Source organism: Aplysia californica, unplaced genomic scaffold (genome assembly GCF_000002075.1).
Source record: "Aplysia californica isolate F4 #8 unplaced genomic scaffold, AplCal3.0 scaffold00113, whole genome shotgun sequence".
NCBI lineage: Eukaryota > Metazoa > Mollusca > Gastropoda > Aplysiida > Aplysiidae > Aplysia > Aplysia californica.
Window position 1 is genome coordinate 299,720 of NW_004797383.1, and position 24,501 is coordinate 324,220.

The 24,501-nt window shown below is 38.8% G+C and overlaps 2 protein-coding genes across 3 annotated transcripts in view; one reads left to right on the forward strand and one right to left on the reverse strand.

Moving 5' to 3' along the window:
* Positions 1-1,847: 1,847 nt before the first annotated feature.
* On the reverse strand, positions 1,848-7,653 carry LOC101853544 (KRR1 small subunit processome component homolog). Its single transcript, XM_005095771.3, has 2 exons — positions 7,295-7,653; positions 1,848-3,636 (listed from the first exon to the last, which is right to left on the reverse strand). Exons 1-2 carry the CDS (start codon positions 7,383-7,385, stop codon positions 2,723-2,725), a joined length of 1,005 nt encoding a protein of 334 aa, XP_005095828.1. The 5' UTR covers positions 7,386-7,653; the 3' UTR covers positions 1,848-2,722.
* A 114-nt stretch (positions 7,654-7,767) lies between these two features.
* The window catches only part of LOC101853778 (brefeldin A-inhibited guanine nucleotide-exchange protein 1), a 45,136-nt gene continuing 28,402 nt past the window's right edge, over positions 7,768-24,501 (forward strand). Inside the window, exons 1-12 of one of the 2 annotated variants that reach the window (XM_005095772.3) lie at positions 7,768-8,034; positions 9,647-9,674; positions 10,794-10,941; positions 12,448-12,594; positions 12,974-13,153; positions 15,010-15,087; positions 15,810-15,918; positions 16,765-16,911; positions 19,071-19,190; positions 21,806-21,965; positions 22,680-22,914; positions 24,041-24,140. In XM_005095772.3, coding sequence (XP_005095829.1) covers positions 7,938-8,034; positions 9,647-9,674; positions 10,794-10,941; positions 12,448-12,594; positions 12,974-13,153; positions 15,010-15,087; positions 15,810-15,918; positions 16,765-16,911; positions 19,071-19,190; positions 21,806-21,965; positions 22,680-22,914; positions 24,041-24,140 — 1,549 coding nt within the window. In that variant the 5' untranslated portion in view covers positions 7,768-7,937. The remainder of the gene's footprint in view (positions 8,035-9,646; positions 9,675-10,793; positions 10,942-12,447; positions 12,595-12,973; positions 13,154-15,009; positions 15,088-15,809; positions 15,919-16,764; positions 16,912-19,070; positions 19,191-21,805; positions 21,966-22,679; positions 22,915-24,040; positions 24,141-24,501) is intronic. The other variant, XM_005095773.3, reaches the window with a different exon arrangement.

A 24,501-nucleotide genomic window follows, 5' to 3' on the forward strand; every position in this document is an offset into this window, starting at 1 on the left:
ATAGCAGTATTTTATTTACAAAGGTAAAGAGGAGAAAAAAAAACGGGGTTTTAGAATAGTGTCTTCTTTACAACAGACTTCTCGTTTTTTCCGGACTCGTTATAAGTGGACTCCACTGTAGTTAAGAACAGAATTAGAGAGTAAAAATAGTCCATGACAGCCACACACTGTACTGTCCAGGAAAAAATGGTTGTCTTTGACAGGTGTATATCTTGGGTAGTGTCGTCACCATGATATTATAGACAAAAAAAAGTAAGGGGGAAGTGAGAATAGAAGCTATCAACTGTACAGTCGGCACTTTAACTTTAAATAAAGCCTTAAACTTAAAGCAGGTTCGATCGTGTGTCAAGCAGACACTTTTGTACATGTATTTTCTATCTTCTGTCTTGCTTTGAACGAAATCAAGGTGGGTTTGATCAAAAAGTGGTAACAACAATGGATTGTCAACTCTCTATGGTACATGATGTGACCTCTGGCTGGTCCACCTTAAAGCGAGGGACTTCTATTACGGTACAGAACAACCATTACAAATATTTTGTTGTCTTTCTTAGACTGCTCTTTACGAATACAGTCGAGTCCACTTAAATTTAAACCAAAATCCGTGGGACCACCAAAATTTCTAAAGTTTAGCTGAGTTTTTTGGCCTAGAGAGGCTGCTCAAAAAGAAGAAAATAAATTGTGATTTTCTTTTCTTTCGCGCTCTTTTTAGATTTTTCACCTTGTTGGGGTTAAGCAGACTCCACTGTAAATTGTAATCATTAAGTAAAGGAGCCTTTTCAAAAGTCTAGCTCGCACATAGCGAAAGAGGCACACAGCAAACAGATTAACATGTTCCTAAATTATTTCTTATTTTATATATATTCCTCGTCGTATGTCAAACATTTACTCTACAGGTACAAGGCAAAAGAGTTTCAGTGTCCCACTGATTTTGCTACGCGTGCTAGACTACGCATGTCTACTCTACTCAAACTACAGTACGCTATGGGGTGGAATTCGCAGAACTTGCTTAAGTAACGTGAGAGGAATAAAACAACAGGAAATTAAACAGGGATCATTCCGCTGTATATTGTAGCAACTTGTATTAGCATAAATGCCAGAAAGGTCTTCATAGACTTAAATCGAGAGCCTTGTGGTTGACAAGACACATTCTATAGTCCAATCCACACAAAATGGAAATTTAGAATGGAGACTGTCTGATTTGGCATTACCCAGTCAGGGTCAACAAATCTAAATCGGATGCAGCACTGCCCCCTCCTAAAAGAAGATAGAGATACTTGAAAATGAACTTCCCAAAACTGGAAGCGAACTCACATCTTATGCCTCCAAAGGCCAAAAGAGTAATCACTACACCACAGATGCCTGAGGGTCAGTCTCTTTTAATGAGTAAGGGGAGAACAGTTACAATACAAAACACAAACATTCTTTTCAAGGGATCCATCACTAAAAAAATCTGACTTGATTCGAGGACGCCACTCTACTTAAATTAAAAAAAACCCAACAAAAAACAACCCCCCCAAAAAACAAAAAAACCCCCCAACATGTCACGCTGGTGTTACATCCTCATTGACACAATTAAGATCACTGAGGAGACGGGATGCTTTGACTCTGCCAGCCATGGCCAACCCAAGCTGAGACGGATAACATACAATATTCCAGCAGAAAGACATTTTTTTTCTCCCTACACAGGACTTGAACTCGAGTTATCTCTCTATATATATGCAAAAGCAAAGCGCCTAACTAACTAACTGCTACGTACGGCTACACCACAGATGCTGGTTCACTTGACTTAATGATAATGAGAACACAGTACAAAGGATGTATCCTCAGCAGCAAACAAAATCCTTAAAAAAGTTTTCATCAAAATTTTAATATCATATATTTACAGCAAACAAAACACTACCACCTCACCCAAGACAAGTAATCACCAGCAGAAAGAAGAGGAACATAAGACACTATACTATCAATGACAGTCGTAACAATAATATCTAAACCAGTAAATATTTCATGGACCTTATAAATATGAAACATCATGCATGCTTTTAACTTGTTCTAATACATGCTCCTAAGCATGAATTCAAGTGTATATTCTTTTGCATGCCTCTGGGCTAACAATACATTCTGCAGACTAGAATGAGAGTTAATTACAACAGCCTATCTTTACACTGCCCAGCAGAAAGACGCACCAAAAAATGTTTTTCACTAAAAAAAATCAAATCATCCTATACCCAAAGCATGCCGCTACTTGAAATTTCGAGTTGTAGAATATGTCAGGTTTCCCAGGAAAGGGCATCGATCTCAACTTTTGATACTTGTAGACCTTGCAACAATCAAGTGCAGCTTTAATTACACACCAGTTCTAAACAACTAGTACAAAATGTATGTTTAAAAAAAACATTTTTTTTTGGGGGGGGGCTTTTAAAAAAACAAACTAGGACGCTTTCTGATGTTTATAATTATACATGACCATGTGTATGATTTGCAGTGACTGGGCACTTTACCTCCAGACCTGCTGTGTAGTCCCTTGTAATGTAAAACAACACCAGTCATCAAACTTCAACAACAATGATTGATAAACCTCACATTGTGTACACAATGAACGATAGTCTTTGACTGAAACGTAGACCTTAACTGATATAAATAACAGAAAAATTGGTCATGTCAAGGAATTTTGAACAAATTTTTGAAGAGCCAACATCAACAAATCCACAAAAGACACTTTCCTCTATGTTTTCTTTTTGGAGATTTTGCTAAATTTCTGCTTCAGTTTTTTCAAATCTACTTTCGAATCCCCATCCCCCTTTGACTTTTTCTTTGGGGGTTCCTTTGCCTCCTCGGGAGCAATGAACGACTTGTCCCTCTTCTGTTGCCGATCTTGTTTCGCCTGTTTCTGCTTCTGCTTCTTTAGCTCCGTCTTTCTCTGCTGACGCTCCTCCTCCTTCAGGAAATACTCCCCGGTAGCCAATTCCTTATCCACCTTCGACTCTGGCTGTGGGGGTGGGAATGGTGTGTATGTCTTCTTTGTCTTTTTCTTCAGCGGCTGTTTACGTTTACTTATGTTCTTGCTCTTATACTGCGGGAGATACGGAGCCCAGTTCTGGTTTTTCATGTCTGGGTTTTTGGCAAGATCGTGCTTCTCCATAATCGTGCGGATAGTGAAAAACGGGTGGATATTGTTCATGCAGTCTTCCACGATTTTCCTAACTTCCTTCAGTCCGCGGTGGGGACCGAGCGCAGCCACGGTGTTCCCCTGAACCGCAACATAGCAGTCGGTCAGACACTCCATAGCCTTCAGTGTGGTCCCGCCGGGCCCAATTAACCTCTTCCGGCGTTTAATAAAGCGCTCTTTCTTCGACACCATGGAGCCAATTTTGATAATGTCACAAGCAACGTCGTCCTCAAGAACTCGCTTCGCTTGCTCTAGATCCACACTGCGAGCCAGCAAATTTATCAAGTCTCTGGCTTTGATGATGATGTACGGATCAAACGTTTTCCGGGTGGTGCGGACGGAGAGACTGCCCTTGATGAGGTCCATTTCCGCCTCCACGCCATGTTCGCTGAGAGTGCTTTTCACCTGCTGCCACGTCTTGGACAGGTAACTCTCTCTGTACTTTGGAAACAGCACAGAGAATGAACTTTCTGAAATAAAAAAAGGAACAAAAAAAGAAAAAGTGTGAGATAAGCGCACACATTTCAAAGACATTTGTTTTTTGTTTTGATGTAAGTGTTTTACTGACTGGGGGGGGGGGGGGGGGGGGGGGGGGGGAGGAAGTGGAGATGAAAGCGCAGATGAAAGAACTTGATAGGAGAAGCTAGAGAGGAAGTGAAAGGAGAACATTTCAGCTTTTGAACCCGGGACTTATTGAATGAGAGGCAAACACCGTACCCCTAGACCACAACAGCCCTTAAAAGACAATCATAATTTAAGTACAAGTCTTACTTCAAAATGACATTGGAAACATAGTGTCATACTTTCTTCAAAAGCAAGGGAATCAAACACATTCTAGTTAAGAAGAAAACAAGAAAAACAGTGATTTAAACATGCATCAAATGGTAAAATAAGAATTAGAATCTGACAAGTAATGGTAGTGGTAGCAGTAAGCAGAAACATTTTCCCCAAGAGATTTTACTAAAATTTTTGAAAATATTTTAAATGGAACATCAGGTGTGTTTTACACTCCCCTCGAGCAACACAATTTAGATCATTTAGAAGGCGAGCTTCGACCCTGCCTGTCACTACTGTCAGAGCCAACTTGATCTGACTGAGAGGGATACAACATCATAGCAGAAAGATTGATCCAGTAAAAATTCTCTAAACACAGGAATCGAACTTAGACTTAGAGGTCTCTTGAAGCAACCCCCCCCCCCCAATTTAATGAAAGAACAGTTAGGGTAAAGATGGGAAGTGCCCTTTTCAGACCTGCCACTCTATGAAATCTAAAAATCAGGATTTCTGAGTTAAAAAATCAGGATCTGGTGAAAAAAATCGGGATCAACGGCAAATCAGTCATAAAGGGCACTGGGGAAGGTGGGGAGGGGGGGGTGTGTGTCCTGGTTCCCTTTTAAGAGGCAAATATGCAAGGCAAAACTTTGACAGCATATATGTACTCGAGTCGAAGTTGGATAGACTGGGGGAGCGAAGGTCGCAGTGATGCTGAAACACTCGTAGTCTTGAAAATAGCTGACACGTAACTCTAATCATCCACGCAAAACGCCCGCGTTTTAACAACGTTTGACTTCCATCACATCGAAAAAAAGATCGCGCCAAGGTTGTTCATTTTTTTTCTTATTCCTTTCCCCTTAATTAGTACATGATGTATCACGGCACGCACTTTAAACCCAAGTGTCAAAACAATACCCCCACCCCCTGCCCCCGGCCGTCCAAACTGGTTAAGTCCCGAAAAACACCTCGACCAACGCGACCGGTGTGAATGAACTTTGTTGACCCCGACAACCGACGGTCCCCGACACACGCGCTACTCACCACACGTACGAGGTCATGTCATGTGATGCGAGTGAGCATTTGAAATTAGGTCGATTTTAGTTTAAATAACGTACGTTAGCCATCTACTAGACCTAGATTCGGCATAGATGCTTTAGAAAATAGCGTTCCAAGTTCCTGCAGATAAAAAGTCCAATCGGTGCTTCCAAGCAAAAGAGATTGCAGAACTTTTTTTTTTTCTAAGAATCGAACGCAACAGACGCAACCACGAAAAATCAGGATACCGGCGATCGAAATCGGGAAAATCGGGATGCTTGAGATTTGGGGCAAAAAATCGGGATATCCCGATTAAATCGGGATGAGTGGCAGGTCTGCCTTTTGTACTCGAGAATGCAACTGTCTATACATGATGTAGTTAGTTGTATAGCGCAAAAAAAAAAAGAAGAAAATTAATAAGCGCAGGGGCGGGGTGGGGCGTGACGACACTTTTTCGATACCTTAGAGTGAATATGAAGACAATCAATCAATGTGTTTGAGAAACATCAAGTTTTAACAATTTCAGTCAAAACTGGGTAAAACGCAAACTTTACAAGTGAGTTCTAAAGCATTTAGCTACATGGACGTAGTCGGCCCATTCTGGTTTCAGGACAAGGATGGTAAAAGCATGAACATTTAACGGGTCACTGCTCAGAAAGTTTAGAGAGGAAAAGTTGTGATTTTGGGGAGAAAAAAAAAATTTTGACTATTTATATCGGCCACCTCTATTCTCACCCGGAGTGAGAATAGTGCAGGCGAGTCTTGTGGCTATTCTCACCCGGTGCGCGTTCACCCTAAACCACAGAATTCTACACTGTGATAACAGAAAAATTGTAGAATTCTGTGCCGTGAACAAACGTTCCATTACAATTGTAGCCTACTAAAAGCGTACAATTTTGTCTGTGGGCAGTGGAGAGAGAGAAAGAGAGAGAGGAGTAGCGCGAGAATTTCCGGGCAAAACAAAATGGCGACCTGCGTAGTTCGGCTCGATTCGAAAAGTTAAATAGCCGTAGCATCTTTGTAGACAACCAAATTTATTTACTTTTGTGTTTTAACATCATTTTTAAACTTTGTTTTGGTCAATTTGATCGTCCACACCGATAGACAGTATTCAGAAAGAGACGGAGAGAGAGAGAAGAGGGGAGGAGTTGATCTTGCGAGAACTTCCGGGCGGGTGAGAATAGCCACTTTCATAAATATAGGCCTATATTTAGATCCAGCATAAAAAGTATTGATTTCTCAATTACAGTGCACTGGCAATTTGAGTCCAGTAGTATCAATATTATAAAGAGTCCTACACTTCTTTAGTGAGCAAAATAATGATACATTTTGTTGTGTAAAGTACTAAGACTGAGTGTCTGGGCTATAATTTGGGCTTTGCAATAAAACAATGTTGCATAAACTTCGAAATTGTGTTTCAAAACTGAATCAAAACTTCCGATTTTTGGTGGAAACGCTTGACCCGGAAGTCAACTTTATATTATGACCTTTATTTTAACATGGATATATGGATTGGAATAGAAACCAAGCTAAAATTGAACGTCGGTCTCGAGCTGCCAGGGGCGGCTTAGCATACTGACGGCACTTTAGCTTTAGCCGCGCCGCCCCCCCACGGCTCGGCGTAGCGAATGAGTTAAAGAAGAAAGAAATCATCTGAAACAGTTGAGAAAGTGAACTTTTAAGAGCACTTGGCAAAAATCCAAAAAGACTTTCTGTAGTAGAATCTAGAGTTGACCGTATCTGTACACATTATGGACAGCCCAAATATAGAGGCAACAAATATTACAACATAACATCAGCAGCATACAACAGCAACAAGAAAAGAGCTGAGGAGTATCTTTTTTGGGAAGGACTTCCGTAACGAGCGACCACCCCATCAAACACAATAAAGTTAAAGAAGAGGCCTAGACCTAATCCTAACCCTACCCCAAGCCCTCAATTCTGCTCTGTCTCATAGTGGTCACTCGTTACGGAAGTCCTCCCCTTTTTTGTCTGTTAGTTTGGTGAGAGTGTGTGTGCGTGGAAGGCCACAAGCGTATGCAGAGTGCGTTTGTGTGTGTGTAATAAGTATTTGTATGTGTGTGTGAGTGTGTGTGTGGGTGTGTGAGTGCGTAGATTGTGTGTGCTTGTTTTTCTATTTTTTTTTAAAATCGTGAGAACACACTCTCAGCTTCTTGATCTTGTCCTTCCGACTGAGATGGGGATAAAGACATGTAGATCTAGATATTTGTGACATGTCATACTAAACACTCGACTAAGTACTCAGTTCAGAGTACTTTTTATTCAGTTAAATAGAGCCTCTTCTTCTGGTCTTCTCACCTGTCAATAAACCTCGAGGGTTATCCTCACGTGTGAAAGGCTCGTCTTTCCAACCCTCAGGAACAGTGAGCCTATCATCTTCCTGTTCCATAGTGATAACAATAGCTCAAAACTCTTAACAGTTCGCCTCACTTATACGTTTCACTTTTGACTTTTCCAACCTAACGTTGTCAAAGAGCATTCGATCTTATTAATGAAATACAAGCATGCCATGCAGAGAACGTGTGTTTAGATAAATGAAAAATGAAACCGGAAGTTTAGTTATGATGGTCATAAACAATGGCTGCCGTCGTAGAATTTTAGTTTCATCATTTTGTACCAAGCAGCCGTGAAAATAAAATACAAATACAGAAATATTGCCCTATTTTGACAGAATTCATACATTTTTGTTTCATAAAAGGTGATAAATATTGAAAATACTTTGTATTACTAATTTATAATAATTACTAAATAATTCTAGTACGAATATAGTCACGTGACGCCAGCATGGCGGATCCGGATACTTGTTTTTTCTGACACGGCCTATGTTACCGTCAATAGTCAATGACTGTGTTCAATGACTTGATTCGCTAGTAAACTCTTGTGCATAGAACTTTGGAAGTTAATTCATTGCGGTGCCTCACCGCACACCGTAAGGATAAACATGTTCCTTACAAGGGCTTTGGAAAAAATATTGTCAGATAAGGAAATCAAGAAAGCACATCACTCGCAACTGAAGAAAGCCTGTGAAGTTGCACTCGGTAGGTGGATGTTTTGTTTGTTGATATCGTTATCTGGTGATTCTTAACGTTAGCACCTTGCATAAAACAAACAAAAGTACTCATACAGATTAGTAGTCCCCATTGTATTGATCAATTTCAGTCGGGGAGGGGGTAACAATCCACAAGGCCGGGTACTTGACACTTGTGAGACTCGGTCAGAGAGGGTCAGTAGCAGAAGACAGCCAAGCCTAAAAATCGCTCTGCAACTGCTGCTTTTGAACCAGTCAAACTCCCCCCTTGAGCCTTGGCTTGATGCATTCCTAAAAAATCGCTGATAAATCAGTAAAACAGAGACCCGCCTCTCTAACATGTTTTCATGTAAAGACTTGAAAGAGAAATTCCTTCCCTGATGGTTTTTACCTTTTAAACTTGTCTAACTTGTCTTACTTGTCCACTGTGTTGGCAACTGTTGGGGTCACTGCTGTCGGAACCTGTCCATCTCTGCTCTCCCCCCCTCTTCAGGATCCATGCCAGAGTCTGTCTGCTAAATAGTCTCCATCATAATCTGGTCTAAGACGGAAAATGTTTTGCCTGCTCAGTGTAGGCTACTGAGCCCTGAGCCTGACTAAGATTTGAAACAAGTCTTTTGTTTCAAAGTAAGTGTTTTTTACGGCACTTGCAACTGCATTATAATGTCATATGAGCGTGTGGGGCATGTTAAAGTTAAACATTTTCAGTTGATAGGATATTTTGAATTTTGCCTTGGTGGTGGCAGAAGCCTACTCTATATTGATTTTGGACCACCAAGGGATCTTTAAATTAACGTGTGTGCAACTTGCACACGGGACGTCCGAGATTTTTCGCCCTTGTCCGAGAAGGCTAGAGGTGTAGTCTAGATCTTTCCTACCATAAGATCAGGAGTAAAGAAGATGAGGGGGTACTGGGCAGAAAATGGAGGCGAAAGCAGATGACAGAACATCGTAAGAGAGCCAGAAAGGAGATCATGAAAGGAGACAATTTAGAGAAGAAAAATTTCCGTCCTCCGGATTCGAACCTGAAACCTATTGAATGAGAAGCGAACACTTTAACCTCAAGGCCACAATTGTAAGAGCCCCCTCACTGTACATAGTCTGTAGTGAGAGTCATGTGAATACACTTCAAGAGGAAATCGGCTCTTGAATCTTCTACAATGACAAGTTAGTAGGTCTCGGGTTTTTACACTTTCTTGTGACATTATAATAGGCATTGTGTGGTAAAATCAGACGCTCGTCAAAATAATAAAATGTGTTACAATTTGAAATAATAACAATTTGAAATGATAATTTTGTTGGATTACCTATCATTTTAAATTTAAAATTACTTTTCATTAGAGATTGTTGGACTGGTGATACCCTCCTTTTGATTTTGATATTGATGAAAAATCTTTTGTGCACATTTCATCATATAGGCCTATTGTTTTTATATAAAGATCTTTCATATAAGGTAAAAGTTTAGAAAATAGTTGAAAATAATAATCAGAGTCTTGCCAAATTGGAATAAAAAAGAGGTTACAAGTAAAATTATAAGGCATTGTGAGACTGTTCTAAGCATTTTGACTCCCCTTGTATTTTCTTCAATGTTCTTTTGATCATTCTCCTCTATGTCTCCTCAGATGAGCTGAAAAATGAACAGAAAACAAGGTACTTTATTAGTTGATCTCAGAATAATTACAGATGAGCCGTTTTTTTTAGGCTTCTTGTCTTTCTTTCAGTATTTTGTGATTTTTTATATCAAATTTGATTGTTTTATTTTTCCGCCTACCTCCCATTAGGTAATGTGTCGTCCGGTTTATGTGTCGGTCACTGAATTGAACTGTGAGGTCTATTTTTTATTTTGAGAGCATTTATTTTCATAGGAAATAGGATGGGTTTGGCAGGTGATGAATACACTGGGCAGTGACATACCCGCGACAAGGAAGCTTTTTAAGAATACTTAATAAAATAAAGTTCAACTTCAAGACTTAGAAAATGCTCTCCAACTAGTGATTTTCATGTTGGGACAAGTTCACTAGGTTGAAAATAAAATGGTCCTGTAATGAAGTATTGAGAATGATTTTTTTTGTGTAGTCCATGATGCATGTAATATAATGTCATTACAACATATTGTAAGCACATCTTATAAAAGCATTTCCTGATCATAACCTCCACTTGACATACACCTGAGCAATTGCCAAAACGTGAGACTCCCTTGTGACTCAGTGGTGCCAAAAATATTGTGTTACCAATTTGACTCCCTTTTCTGTTGGTCACAGATTGACATTTAGTGCTCATATTCCTAGTGTATCAGAGCAAGGAGATAGGGTTTTGGAGATATGGGTCTATTGGTTTGGCAACCACTGTATTTCTTGTCCATGTAACAGTGATGACAAAAACAGATAAGCAGCAAGGCGAATTATTGACTTTAAATTCTATTTGTTTGAACTTGGCTAAGAGGTTTGTAAACGATTTTATACGCTTTAGGAAGATTTGGCCCAGAATAAGAATTATATATTGTGATTGTTACGAATAAAATTGAAGTTTATTGATTTTTTAAAATGAATCTCCTGTTTGTTGTTTTGTTTTCATATAATATATAATTTTTTTTCTTCAGCCTTGTATTTTAAACCGATTTTTTTTTTGGGTGGTCTTTTTAATTTTTACATAGTTTATTATGGTAATCAAGTCTCTTAGATATTAGATATTGATGTAATGTAGAGTTATGAGGAAGTGTTTGATTAGTTCACCTTTCTTTTTTTCTTTAAAAATTTTTTTTTATTACAGTTCAAATAACCCTGCAGAGTCTTCTTCGGCTTTGCCCATCCCAAAACAAGCTGGTTTTGTTGAGGCAGATAAATACTTCCTGCCCTTTGAGCTTGCGTGCCAGTCGAAATGTCCGCGCATCGTTAACATTGCTTTAGACTGTTTACAGGTGGGTGCAAAGGACTGTTTTGTTTGTGATTTAGAACTTAATGTGAGCTCCCCACTCCCTTAAGACTTTTGATATGTAAATGTTGTGTTACGTGTACACGTGTGTGATAAAAGAACCCTTTAATTTTTGGGTGTCGGCCTTAACCGTACCCTCTTGGATCCTGCTGCCAAATGATTAAGTCAAACCTCAAGGCTCAAGGAAGACTGGATGAACGCATGGGCCACATGTATGACAGAAAGGATGATGTATGGCCACATGAATAAACCACTGGTCAAAGATCCGATTAATGACAATGAGTTGAGGAGGGGAGGTCAATCCATAATCTTACAACTTAAAACAACATGTGCCCCTCAATCAACATCTCAACCTAATTGGAGTAAAGCAGTCTGCTGCCTGCCCACTATGTGACTACCCCTCAGAGACAGTGGGACGTCATCTGTTCTTCTGTAGAAGACTAACCGATTTGAGGGGATGTTTTCTTCCCAAGTTACCCCACATATCTAAGTGCCTCTACAACCCAAGACAACAATTAGAACAGACATGCAGCTATTACAGAATGGCATCGTGCAGAAGAGTTAACGCTTAGATGCTACTGGATCACTAACAACAGCGACCCTCTTGGATGTGAGCGCAGGCTTGAAGAACACAGTCTCCCTGTATCCTCTTGCACAATTTGGAGACATTGTTACATTTTCAAACCTCCCCAAATTGCTGAAAGAAATTTTCTCTGGCCTGATCTTGGTTGCAAGCTATGTGCCCTCTGGCTGTTTTTTTTTTCCAGGCTACTGTTCATGTAATCGTGTATACATAATACTTAGACTGTGAATGTAGGCCTACTTTATGGTCATTTGTAGTTGTAGTTGCAAGCTAATGGTACTGGCGGTTCACACTTATTCATGAGTTACCTTTATGATCATTTGATGTGGTTTCAGTGATGTCCATAGTGAAGTGTCTGCTTTAAGGAGAGTGACCGAGTGTAGTAGTGATATTAGCCTCTGCCTACATTTTTGTCTTCGTTTTTTAAGCACCAATTTGATTTTCCTTTTTTTTAGTTGTTGTTGGTTCCGGTACTGGTACCAGGTTTCAAAAAGACTGCTTTACCTTTTTATCTTCCTTTTTAAACACTGTCCACACTTTTCAGTATTCAGCTAACCCACAGGCGCTCCCACTCACACACATGCATTATAAATGCTTAAATACAAAGCTCATGTTTTTTTGTTTGTTTGTTTGTTGTTGTTTTTTTGCTATTTGGAGGTGAAGAATTACCCTTCACCCTACAGCACAGCCTGATTCATAACATTGATGTTTAGCTTTTTTTACTTTGACAGAATGTTTCCAGTTTCTTTTCCGAGTTGGACATATCTTTCTACCGAGGTTGCTATAATTCATTGTGCTTCCTTGTCAGACATCCCTCTAATTTGCAAGTTTTCCTGATGTAAAAGGATGCAAGTGTCAAGTTTTACCACTATTCAAAACTCTTGTTGTTTTTTGTTTTTAAAATCCCAGAAACTGATAGCTTATGGCCACCTTACGGGCAACACACCTGATTCAACGACCCCGGGGAAGCGTCTGATTGATCGTATAGTGGAGACGATATGTGGCTGTTTTAATGGGCCACAAACTGACGAAGGGGTTCAGCTGCAAGTTATCAAGGTAATCACAGTTGACAGATCTGGGTCAGATTGAACTTTGCACACTTTTATAGCCATGTGGATTGATTAACAAATAAAAGAAGCTAAAAAAATGTTTTTCTTCTATACGTGAGCTGGTTTGATATAACTTGATCTTCTTTAATAGTAAATTACTGCATATTCAACTGATTTAATTCCAAAAAAAAAAAAAAATGTTTGGTCAGACTGGATTGTTATGTTGTTTGATCTAGAATGATAATTTTAGAATATTGAATAAGGGTGCTTGTCTGACACATGTGAATTTCTTTTGTGGTCAGTGTTGTCTTGAGTGGAATGTAAAGAGGCTTGATTTTTTAAATGTTGCTGGCTTTTTCGGTCATGTGCCTTGTATGCCTTTTCAGGCTTTGCTGACTGTGGTCACCTCAACGACATGCGAGATTCACGAAGGCACCGTGCTTCAGACAGTGCGGACTTGCTACAATATCTACCTGGCCAGTCGCAACCTTGTGAACCGCACCACTGCCAACGCTACCCTTACGCAGATGCTCAATGTCATCTTCAGTCGCATGGAGGCGCAAGCAGTGAGTGATAGCGCAGACGTTTTTCTTCTCTTTATATCTTTACTTGGATAAATAGAGTGCATGTTTCATGATGTGTCAACATGATACATTTTTTTTTTTTTGGTCCTATTTTATTTATGATGCTGGTTGAATTCATTGGAAGTTGGCAGGCGCTTTGGTTTGGTTTGCTCCTTCTTTCCTATCAAACTTTTAATATCCTTGTCTCTTTTTTGTTTTGGTTTGGTAAGTGTTTTACGGGGCACGCCACTGCATAAGGTCATATGAGTGCGCAATCCTTCTCTCCTCCTTTTCCAGGTATGTTACTCTCTTGTGACACCTCTAATCTTTGGCACTTGTATGATATATTTGTGTTGCAAGTGCTGTAAAACTTATAAAAACAAATAAACAAATAAATTTTCATGGATGGGGGAAGGGATAAAAAGAAAAGTCTGTATGATTCTGAGGTCTTGTCCTTGAAATTCAGAGCAGAGAAGTGCTGGTGAGAAGAAAGTAATGTTTGGTGTTTTGCACATAAATAAGGGAAATGGAGTTTTTTTTTTTTTTACTGATGCCGATGTAGGATGGTTTACCGAAACCTAAAGGAAAGTTCTTGTAGTTACCTGGGATATAGACAATAGCAAGACGTGTTTCCTTTCTTTTACTGTTCGGGAAGAAACTGCTTTAGTGCTTTTTTTACAATGATCTAATGTTAATGACAATATGTGTCAGGGCGTGGTGGAATCAGGCTCTCGTAACTTTTTGGGCATGTGTAGAGTTATTGGTATCATCTTAAAGCTTGTTCAATTGTCTTTATTTGGATGAAAAAATATCCAGTTATCTTGAATACAAGTCTAGATATTTGCGAAAGAAGGAGATGGGGGTCACCTGTTTTCAGAGGTAAAATTAATGAGAAAATGGCCACCAAAGATTAGTTATTTCCTTAGCTTAAGAGTTCTTGGTAACTTAAAATTTACCTTTTTGTGCCTTTAATCAACGTTTTTACTGAAAAATCCACACAAAAATGAGTTCTGTAAAGGGCATGAAAGGTGTTGAGCCAAAAAACAAACATTTGATCAAAATTCACAAACCTGCGGAAAAAAGGATGTTTCTTCACTTTGATTCCTTTGACGAGAGCTTGATTTCACCACGCTGCCTCACATATGACTCTGTTGAAATGTTACCATTAAAAAAATGTTTTTATTTTGTTTTGGAGTGTCTTCATTTCCAAGTGGTTTCTACTATGCATCTTGCCTCATGATTTTGTTAAAGGTCCTGTTGCTGATCTTTATATTAGTATGTCTAGCCTTTACTTTGTGTGAGTTATTTGGTCCTGCTATTTGTTCATTTTCAGGAGCTCCACTTGTTCTGATGTCTGTAATGATGCCGTTTAGGCTTTATGATTCTTTAAAAAAAATATTTTTTGTTTAACAATTATTTTGTTTTTTTTGGTGTTTTTTTTTGTTTGAATGAATATGCACTTGAACTGTCTTAGACCCCCAATTGTTTTGAAACTATGCATTGGGTGTTTGCTAAAATTATTTTGCCCCCTCCCGCCTCCCTGTGTTGGTTTACATGAATATAGATGCACTTAAACTGACTGAGACCGGCCATAGACAGCGAAAGATCTTGTCAGTATGTTAGTGTTTTAACGCCTATAAATGGCTGCCTGCACTGTATGCTTCCCAGGAAGTTGAGGTTGTTTCAGAATGCTCTCAGGTCTGCTGGGATAATAGTATAGATTGTGAAGCGCATAGAGCTTGCTGTTGAGCGGGGATTGGCGCTATATAGATGCTATCTATCTATTTATCCCTTGTTTTTTTCTGCCTCACTTCACCGGACGTTTGCTAAGCAGAATATCCTGTCTCCTTCCTCTGTAGGCTCAGGAGGAGAAACAAAGGGACAGAAGTGGGAGCAAGATGTCGGCCAAGGCGGAAGGGGAGCAGAACGGACAAGAGGTATAGTGTACCGTGGCTTGCGTTATTCACACAGGGGAGCTCATGTGACTTTTCTGTGGAAAATGAAAAGTGCTCTGAATGTTTTGAAAATGTCTTTGCCACTGCTTTTTTTTTTTAAAACGAGGAACAGTATTTGGAGAAAGGTGAAATAGGATAGATAGACAAAAGGTGAAAATTTGTGAAATACGTAAAGATGAAAATTTACGCACAAAGAAAGTTACACTTTTACAAAAAGAGAATTGGCACAGATGCCCTGAATATCTTGCACACAGGGTAGATGAGCGTAAATTATGGGTGGGATAAGGACTCAAGGAAAGTTTCTCAAGTTGGCTTACTGAAATGATTTTTTGATGAAAGACCCACCTTGTCACTGGATAGGGAAGGGTTTTTTTATATTTTTTTTCTGCGTGTTTATTGCATTTTGATTTGTGAAACTGCCAGCAAACTATTATAACATTTTTTTGCATGGTTGTTAGAAACTGAAAAGCCGTTTTCAGGGGTTTGTGTATATGAACTCGGCTATAGGAGGCATGTTCTTCGAGATGTCAGACTTAAAAAAATTATTGCCACTCACTGTGGCTCAGTCCCTCTTGATCTGTCTGTGATTTTTGAAAAGGTCGTATGTGTCCACGTTGTAGAAATAAATCTGATGAATTGTGGAGGCTTGAGTACCAAGCTTATATGGAGTATAGGGTCATTTTCACAATATTATTTTATTTCAGAAGAAAGCGGTGGATGAAGGGGTTTCTGTGCAGAACGAGGAAGGAGACGGAGATGAGGTGACCCTGACAGGTGATGAAGAAGGGGCTGGCATTGATGACCCATCCAGAGGTCAGTGTATCAAGTATTTTAGGAATGTAATTATTTATGTAAGTGTTATTGTTAGTGGAAGACATTTCACTCAGTTCCTAGATGAGTGAATAAATGGAATACAAGAGAGACGGACGTGCCATTTAGTAGAAAAGAAGTCTTGTTATCACCCGTTGAAATAGGAAACATGCGGGGACCTCTGAGAAAGTGAACGATTATTTTTTGTTGTATTTGCCCGTTTAGTCTTTTAGACTGTTCGGCTGGTTGGGTTTGTTGGTAGAACTTGATCTTTGATGGATTACGTGTTGTGAGCATTTGTGCCTGTTATTTCAGTGTTGCCATAGTATATTTTTCTTTCCCAACCCTGTCAGGATGACGGCATGTATGTGGTGCTTCTCTCCTTGCTTCAACATGTTTTTTGGTGGCGTCCGTGGCCTAGTGGTTAGGCTACCGGACTCGTAATCCTAAGGTTGCGGGTTCGGGGGTCCAAGCCGCGGGCCCGATGTTGTGTCCTTTGGAAAGGCACATTACACGAATTTTCCTCACTTCACCCTGGTGGGAATAGGTACCCGCCCATAGACAGCGAAAGATTTTGTCAGTATGTTAGTGTTTTAACGCCTATAAATGGCTGCTTGCTCTGTATGCCTCCCAGGAAGTTGAGGTTGTTTCAGAATGCTCTCAGGTCTGCTTGGGTAATAGTATAGATTGTGAAGCGCATAGAGCGGGAATTAGCGCTATACAGATGCTATCTATCTATTCATCCCTTGTTTCTTTTTGCCTCTGCTGTGCGGAACGAGCAGAGCTGATAATTAAAACACTAGTTTGTTCTACATACCAAAGACCTCATTATTGTGCGTCCCGTTTCAGCTGGGGACAAAAGTAGCCCCGACTCGGGAAACGGGTCAGCCGAAAGAGAGAGTTCGGCGGAGTCTGAGGGCAAGGGCACAGCTCCGGAGACCTCTGAGGCCATTGTTTCCAGCATCCTCTACGATATTGTGCACAATGTTTCTAAAGGTGAGCGCGTTGGGAGGAACATATGTATGGTTTGTCTTTCTTGTCTTGCTGGTTGAGGAGCTCATTTTCTTTTGTGGATGATGTCATGGAACTTTTTTTCAAATTTTTCAAATTTTGCTTCTCTTTATTTTTCTTTAGGCTTGTGGCTAAAAAAAAATCTATGGTATCTAGGAATGACGCAATAGATATGAATGAGTAAGCTCACATCCAGACAGTCATAACACAATGACTAATATAAATTGTTTTGAGAAAAATTTTTAAAAAGCAGTGCTTGCTTAGGTCATCTTTATTACTCCTGCAAAAGTGGAAATGTTTCAATGGTTGGATTTTCAATACACGAAACAAAAACCTGATGTATTGAAGATTCGAAACAGGGAACAGGCAGTTTTAATATCTCAATATCTAGAAACCTGAAAAAAAAAATGACATGGGCTATAATTGTTTTATGACTGATGACATTGAACAGGGAGATCTAGTTTTAAAATACAGTTAAACCTGTGCCTAAGAACACCTGTCCAAGACAATCACTTGTATAAATTACCACTTCTCACTTCTCCCTTGCTTTAAAAAGAAATGATATATTGACACTTTTAAAAATGTCCACCTGTCTAAGACAATCACTTCACTTTTTTCTTTGACAATGGGTGGTTGGTTTTGGACAATTTTGACTGAAGACAAAAAAAATACTACAGGACCATGTCATGGCTTGAGTCTCAAACAAGACTCAATAAACAATCAATCTGACTTACTTTGGCCCAGAAATTTTAAACATTGGGGTTCTGTTTTAATCCTGTTTTGAGACTATTTGAATTAGGTCTGGATTAATGCTGTGAGAGAGAACTTTCTTCAAATTTGCATGCTTATCCACTGATTTTTACACTGTTTTAAGTAAGTTTTGCAATTGGTGCACTGGTTACTGCATTTTGATTGTGTATTTTATGGGTGCTATAATAGTTCCATTAAATCCTATTCGGCAGACTTTTTAAAAGAGAGAATGAAAGGTTAGTTTGAAAATGACTGAATTTTCTTTCAAAGATAACAGAGATGATGGGATGTTGCTCTTGGTGGGGTTTTTTTGTTCTTTTTTTTGTGTTTTTTTGTTAGTGAAAAAATTTTTTCCTCTCCCCCGACCATTTTAGTGCTGTGTAGGTGTGCTTTGAGAACTACTTGAAGCTGCAGGCTTGGAAGAATGTTTTTGTATCTGTCCTGTTGTACATAGACGTCTGGAGTTACTGTGTTAAGTGGTTGGCTTGTAGTATTGAACATGCACTGAGTATCTGTTGAAGCATTGGAAAGGAAGTTGAAAACATTGCTGCGAAATGGAAAAATATGTTCGTTGTGAAGCTTTTTCTAAATATGTGTGAGACATGGGTAAAAATTGGCATCCTGCAAGACTGGATGGGTTCTGGGAATTTTATTAATAATTAAGATGTCTGGTGGTGCTTTTTTTTTTTTGGTTCTTTTTCCAAGCCAGTATGGGCAGTATGGGACTTTGTCATTGTATTCACCTGTGCCAGTAGAAATCCTTGGGTGTCATTAGTAGAGATTGACTGGTAAGACTGATTTCTCGACTGTTTTGTGGGACCTTGAGGCACGACATGCTCTTGAAAAAATGTCTGACTGTAGGATCACAATAAGTAGTTTAGTCATCGGTCTTTCAGTTTACAATCTTGTGGTATTACTTTGATGACCGCTTGTTTGTTTTTTGTTGTTTCATTTTTAAAAAAAATTGTCTGTGGATTCAGACTTGGTGTTTTCCAGCATGTGCAAACTTTTGTTTTTGGGGCTACTGTTGAGTTTGGGCATCTGGTTTGTCTGACTGAGGGGCGTTCGAATGTTCTAATTTCGGTTTGTTTACCAAATAGGAATGAACGTTGTTTTCGACCTGATTACAGAACAGTGCCTTTTTTCAACTCATCTGACATACTCTTTCTGTGTCGGAATGGGAACAAAACTGATTTTTTAAACTTCCTCCTCAAGTCTTCCTCTTCCAGTGCCAGATTTGAAACAGAACATAGGCGTTCATGGTTTGCCACTTTTTTCTCTGCTTGGGATGCTTGCTCTCAGAAAATCTGTCGCGGTTTTTCTTTTGGGTTGTTTTTTTTTTGTCTTCTTTCATTTACCATTTCCTTTGCCACTTCGGGATTGTTCTCACATAGGGGATGGTGAGGAGGAGCGACCGGCATCGACAGAGGGCAGTCCGGAACCAGAGGCTGCCGCCCAGCGACCAGACAGCCAGCCACCTCAACCTCCCCCTGCTATGACCAATTCGACAGAAGGTGATCTGGGTGACATTTTTTCTTTGCTGATGTTCCCCCCCACCCCCTCTTGCTTCTTATTGAAAAATGCAACTTGAAATTGTTCTCAATTTCACTTACTTGTTTGCATGTATAACAATATTAATGATAATTATAATAGTTTGTCCATCATGTACTGATGATGACCTTTAACATGAAAGTAGTCGATGAAGTTGTAGACCTCGCTAGCTACCGCTGGTAAATAGCATGATAAAGAGAGCAAGTATGAAAATAATAGACAATTCGGATAACACACACACTCACACACACACACACACACACACACACACACACATATAGCATTTATTTGTGGTTTTAAGTTTACTGTCTAGTCTAAGCATAGCTTTATGTACCTCACTTTCCCCCCTCCCCCTTTCCCCAATCATTACCGAACTGAAGACGTAAGATTTAAGAATGCTCTCAGGGAAATTTATGCAAATCGATATGTCAGAACAGCTGTTGGAGAAAGAAGGTTTTTAAAAAAATAAGGTAGCAATGTCAAAGAGTTTTGAATATACGTCAGGATAAAGGAGACATTGCCTGTTTGAAGGGTGCTGTCTATATTTAGGTACCTGTAATCTATCTTGAGTAGAGAAGGCTTCCTTTCATTTGTAAGTTTGTTTGTTGGTTATTTTTTTTGCTTCTGATGTTTAATCTGCATTTTGATATTTTAATTTTGATTAATTTTTTTTTGGGTGGAGGTTTATTTGAATGTAATTTAAACATTTGATCTCTTGTCTTTTCCATTTCTGAATATTTTTTGTTTTTATCAGCACTAGTGACATAAAGTACATTGATTGCTTGTTTTGTCGACCGTCCCATTCAGTACAAATCTGTTTTTTACCCTGAATAGAAATCCCTAAAGGTGCTCTGTGGTGTGTATTATTTTATTATCTTCACATTTAATGACTTGATCGTTTTTCAGAGTGGAACATATTTATCTACATTTGGTCTGAACAAATGTTCAAAATGGGAGAAGATTGAAATCTTTACGGCAAAATCCATCAGAGTATACTTTAACTTGCTCTAATGCCCTCTGTCTAAGATCATCACCTGTACAAATGACCGCTTCCCACTAACCCCCCTTGCGTTGTTTTCTTTAAATGAGGGGGGCTGACTAATTGAGTTACGTCTCGCAATCCACAAATGGAGATGTTAATCAAAAATTGTCACTAGGGTCAAATTTGTAGATTTTTTTTTTTATGCCACATTCTTTAACTATACCGTGCCTTTTATTATTTCATACTTATAAATTGTAAAAACTTCACCTATAAACGTGATGTATCTATTTCCGTAAGGCTTGAATCCGAGAAGTGACTCATTTTGTCGGCACGCTTCACATAATATCATAATGACACTGTCCAAGATGTTCACCCTGCCTAAGACAACGACTTTTCTGCTCAACCATAGGTGGCTCTCTCAGACAGTTGCGACTGTGGGTGGTTGGCGGGTGCTCTGGTGTGGTTTGCTCCTTCTTTCCTGTCAAACATCTTTCGTCCTGATCCTTCCTCTTTCTTTTTTTAATGTTTGTTACTCTCTTGTAACACCTCTAATCTTCAGCACTTATATGACCTTATTGTGTTGCAAGTGCCGTAAAACTCTTACTAAAACTAAAACAGTTGCGACTTTTTACATTTTTCTTTCGCGTGCTGCTGGCTCTTCTGGAAAAGAACTGACTATGTTGTGTGCTATATAATATTATATCCAGTACTCAAGCGTCTTAATTGTTTTATAGCCATCAGCTGTTACCCGGGCTGGAAATGACTTCTCCTCCTACAAGTGGCTGACCTATTTATTGCCATACCACCCATTTGTTCTCTCGCGAAATTCATGACTCAAGTACAACCGAGTGCATTTGATATCTGTCTTGACGAACATCTGGTTCAAATTTGTATATTTCAAACGTCATTTTATTGTTATCTAGCGGGTGATAGGACTGACTTTTTTTTTGCTTTCTTTCATTTATTCTTGTCTTTCTATCTGTATTATAGGACTGACTTTTAAAAAACTTTCTTTCATTTATTCTTGTCTGTCTATCTGTATTATCTTTTCCTGAGCACTATGTAGGTTTGAAGGTCAGTCTTTTAATTCTTTCAAAAGTTTGCTCATGTAATTTGGGGGTTTTTGTTTTGTAATTTAAAAGATATATCTAGATTTCAAGTCAGAGCACAATGTTCTCTTTATGTGTTGTTCTTGTATTTGTAAACTTGTGTTCTGTAATCATGGTCAAGTGCTACATCAATGTCATATATTATTATTATTGTTATCATCATCATTTTCATTATCTTTATCATTTTTTATTATTATTATTGTTATTGTTATTATTATTACTATTATTATTATTTTTATAATTGTTATTGTTATTATTATTACTATATTATTTTTATTATCGCAATTGTTATTGATATTATTATCATTGTTATTGTTATGATGATGATGATTCTTCTTCTTCTTCTTATTGTCATTGTTATTATGTTTATGAATATTATTGTTATTATCATTGTTGTTATCATTATCATTATTTTTATCATTATTATGATCATTATTCCTGAAGGGTTTTAATTAGCATTCTGCTTTGTTTCGTTGCCTGCACGTAGCTGTGGCTCTGTCCCCGGACGACCAGACGGAAGGCGGCGAGGGCTCGGAGCAGTTCCAGGGGGCCTTCAGCCACATCCTGCAGAAAGACGCGTTCCTCGTTTTCCGCAGCCTGTGCAAACTTTCCATGAAGCCCCTGGGCGACGGACCGCCCGACCCAAAGTGAGTGCTTCTTGCCATCCATGACAGGTCATCGCTTCGGGCTTTGCTTTCTTATCGTATCTCCCATTTTTTAACAACAGTGAAAACAGTTCGTAACAAAGAGTGAGCTTAAGAAGAAGTCCCCTATTTTCACTGTTTAAAAAAAATGGAGATACGATCAGAAAGCACTGAGGTCCTGACTTGTCATATGTGAGACTTGTTATTCAAATGAGTTACTTCTCGCAAATCATGAAGGGAGGTCTTGGCCAAAAATTGACTCTATGGTCAAATTTGCAGATTTTCAATTGATGCCATATTTTTGAAGTATAAACATGCCTTTTATTATGTAATATTTACAAATTGTAAAAGCTTCACCTGAAAGCATGATGTATCTATTTCCAAACGGTTCAAATTGGAGAAGCAACTCATTTTGTCAGCATACTTCACGTATATAGGTTTGACAATAAGCCTGACTGTAACTGTCACTCATGGGGAGAAAAGTCACAAAAACGTTGCTTAGAAATCTTGGGCACAAGAAATTCGCATTGGACATCTCCGGCAAAAATCTTTCTTGGACATACACACTCAGGGGGTTCTACTTATTTTGGATATATTTCTGAACTAAAAAAATATGTTGGATATATTTCTGAACTAAAAGAATATGTGATATTCCAGAGCTTTGGCATTTATCTGCTTTGGTTTTTTTTCTTTCTTTCATTCTTTTTTTTTTTTCAGGTCCCATGAACTCCGCTCCAAAATTCTTTCCCTGCAACTTCTGTTGTCCATCTTACAAAGCGCCGGCCCAGTCTTTCGTACCAATGCCATGTTCATCAACGCAATAAAGCAATACCTGTGTGTGGCCCTCTCCAAGAACGGGGTCAGCTCCGTGCCGGAAGTGTTTGAGCTCTCTCTGGCCATTTTCATCACTTTGCTGGCTAACTTCAAGCAGCATCTAAAAATGCAGATTGAGGTGTGTATGTATGGGGAATGAAAGGTGTCGTCGCTTATGAAGAAAATCATGGAGACTGACTGAGAAATACATTTTGACTCACCTGTGTTTTTTTGTTTTTTTAAAATCAGAACAATTTTTTTGCTCATTTAATAAATAACTCACTGATTTGTTTGTTGTTATGTAAAATTAGTCTAATTTTTATTCCATTTTGTTGCTTTCAATTAGTGTTTGAAGTTCTTCATCTTACTATGTCTAATAGAAGTTAATATGCACTCTCGATCTTCGGGAAAAATTGAAAGAAGTCTATTCAGTCATGTTTTGGTAGATTTAAGAGTTTTCCAAAGGGTCTAAACTTTTACTTGACAGTGCCTGGGTTTTGCCTTTTTTTGTTTAATTACTACAGTCTAAATTCTCCTGTGAGAGTTGAACTCTGTCCACATTTGGTCGCTTTTAAGCTTAATGGGGCTATCCTTAATAATGCTGTTTTCAGAAAATCGAAGGTAGAGTTTTCCCCCCTTGTTCAGTTTCTTTAAAATACAAGGAGAGTTTTCTCTATTACCAAACAAATATATACACCAATGATACCAAACTTTTTCTATAGGTAGGACAGTCTTCACTTTTAGTGTAAGCCAAGATTTCTGGAACCCCCCGAAATCTGGGTCAGCCCGCTTGTCCTTTAAAGCGACCATTTGCGAGACAGCGTGGTGAAATCAGGCGCTCATCTAAATAATAAAATAGAAGAAAGAGGCATTTTTACACCAGTTGGTCAATTTTTATTGAAATTTTGTTATTTGGCTAAACACCTTTCATGATAATATGAAAACACATTTCCATATGAATTTTACTGAAAAATGTTGTTTAAAGGCACAAAATATGTACTTTTCAGTTTTCAATAAATCTTAAGCTATTGAAGTTATCAAACTTTGGCGGCCATTTTCTCATTAACTTTACCGCTGAAACCAGGCTACCCCACCTTCTTCAATAGCAAATAGCTCGACTTCTATTCAAGCTAGATGGATATTGTTTTCATTGAAAACCATGCAAATGAATAAGCTTTCAGATGATACCAATAACCCCTCCTGCCCAAAATTTGACGGGCGCCTGATTCCACCACGTTGTGACACATTTATTATTCCCTTTGCAGGTGTTCTTCAAAGAAATTTTCCTGTACATTCTGGAGACGCCGAGCAGCTCTTTTGAGCACAAGTGGATGGTCATCCAGGCTCTCACCAGAATATGTGCAGGTACCTCTTCCCAACTTCTCAAGCTGCGTAGATGAAATAGTTTCTAAAAAGAGATGACTGGCAAATATTGTGTATTTGGGATCAAATTGGATAGTGAACATGAAGGACATTTGTATTTTCTTTTCAGTTTTAAAAAAGTTTTTAAAAAAATGTTTTCAAATTAAAGCTGAGAATGTGTGATTTAAATTTTTTTTTTCAGTGTGAAATATCCCATGTCAAGCCCCATAGCCTTTAAAAAAAAAGCGTATTGGTGATTGAGCTCTTGGTAGACCTTTCTCTCTTTCTTTCTCGCTCTCTCTCTCTCTCTCGCTCTCTGTCTCTCTCTCTCTCTCTCTCTCTCTCTCTCTCCCTCCCTCTCTCC

Bases quoted from the DNA above. Each gene is read 5' to 3' on its own strand.
- LOC101853544 (XM_005095771.3), bottom strand. From the start codon at position 7,385: ATGGAACAGGAAGATGATAGGCTCACTGTTCCTGAGGGTTGGAAAGAC. The intron at 3,637-7,294 runs GTGAGAAGACCA...TTTTTATTTCAG, and splicing joins CCCTCGAGGTTTATTGACAG to AAAGTTCATTCTCTGTGCTG.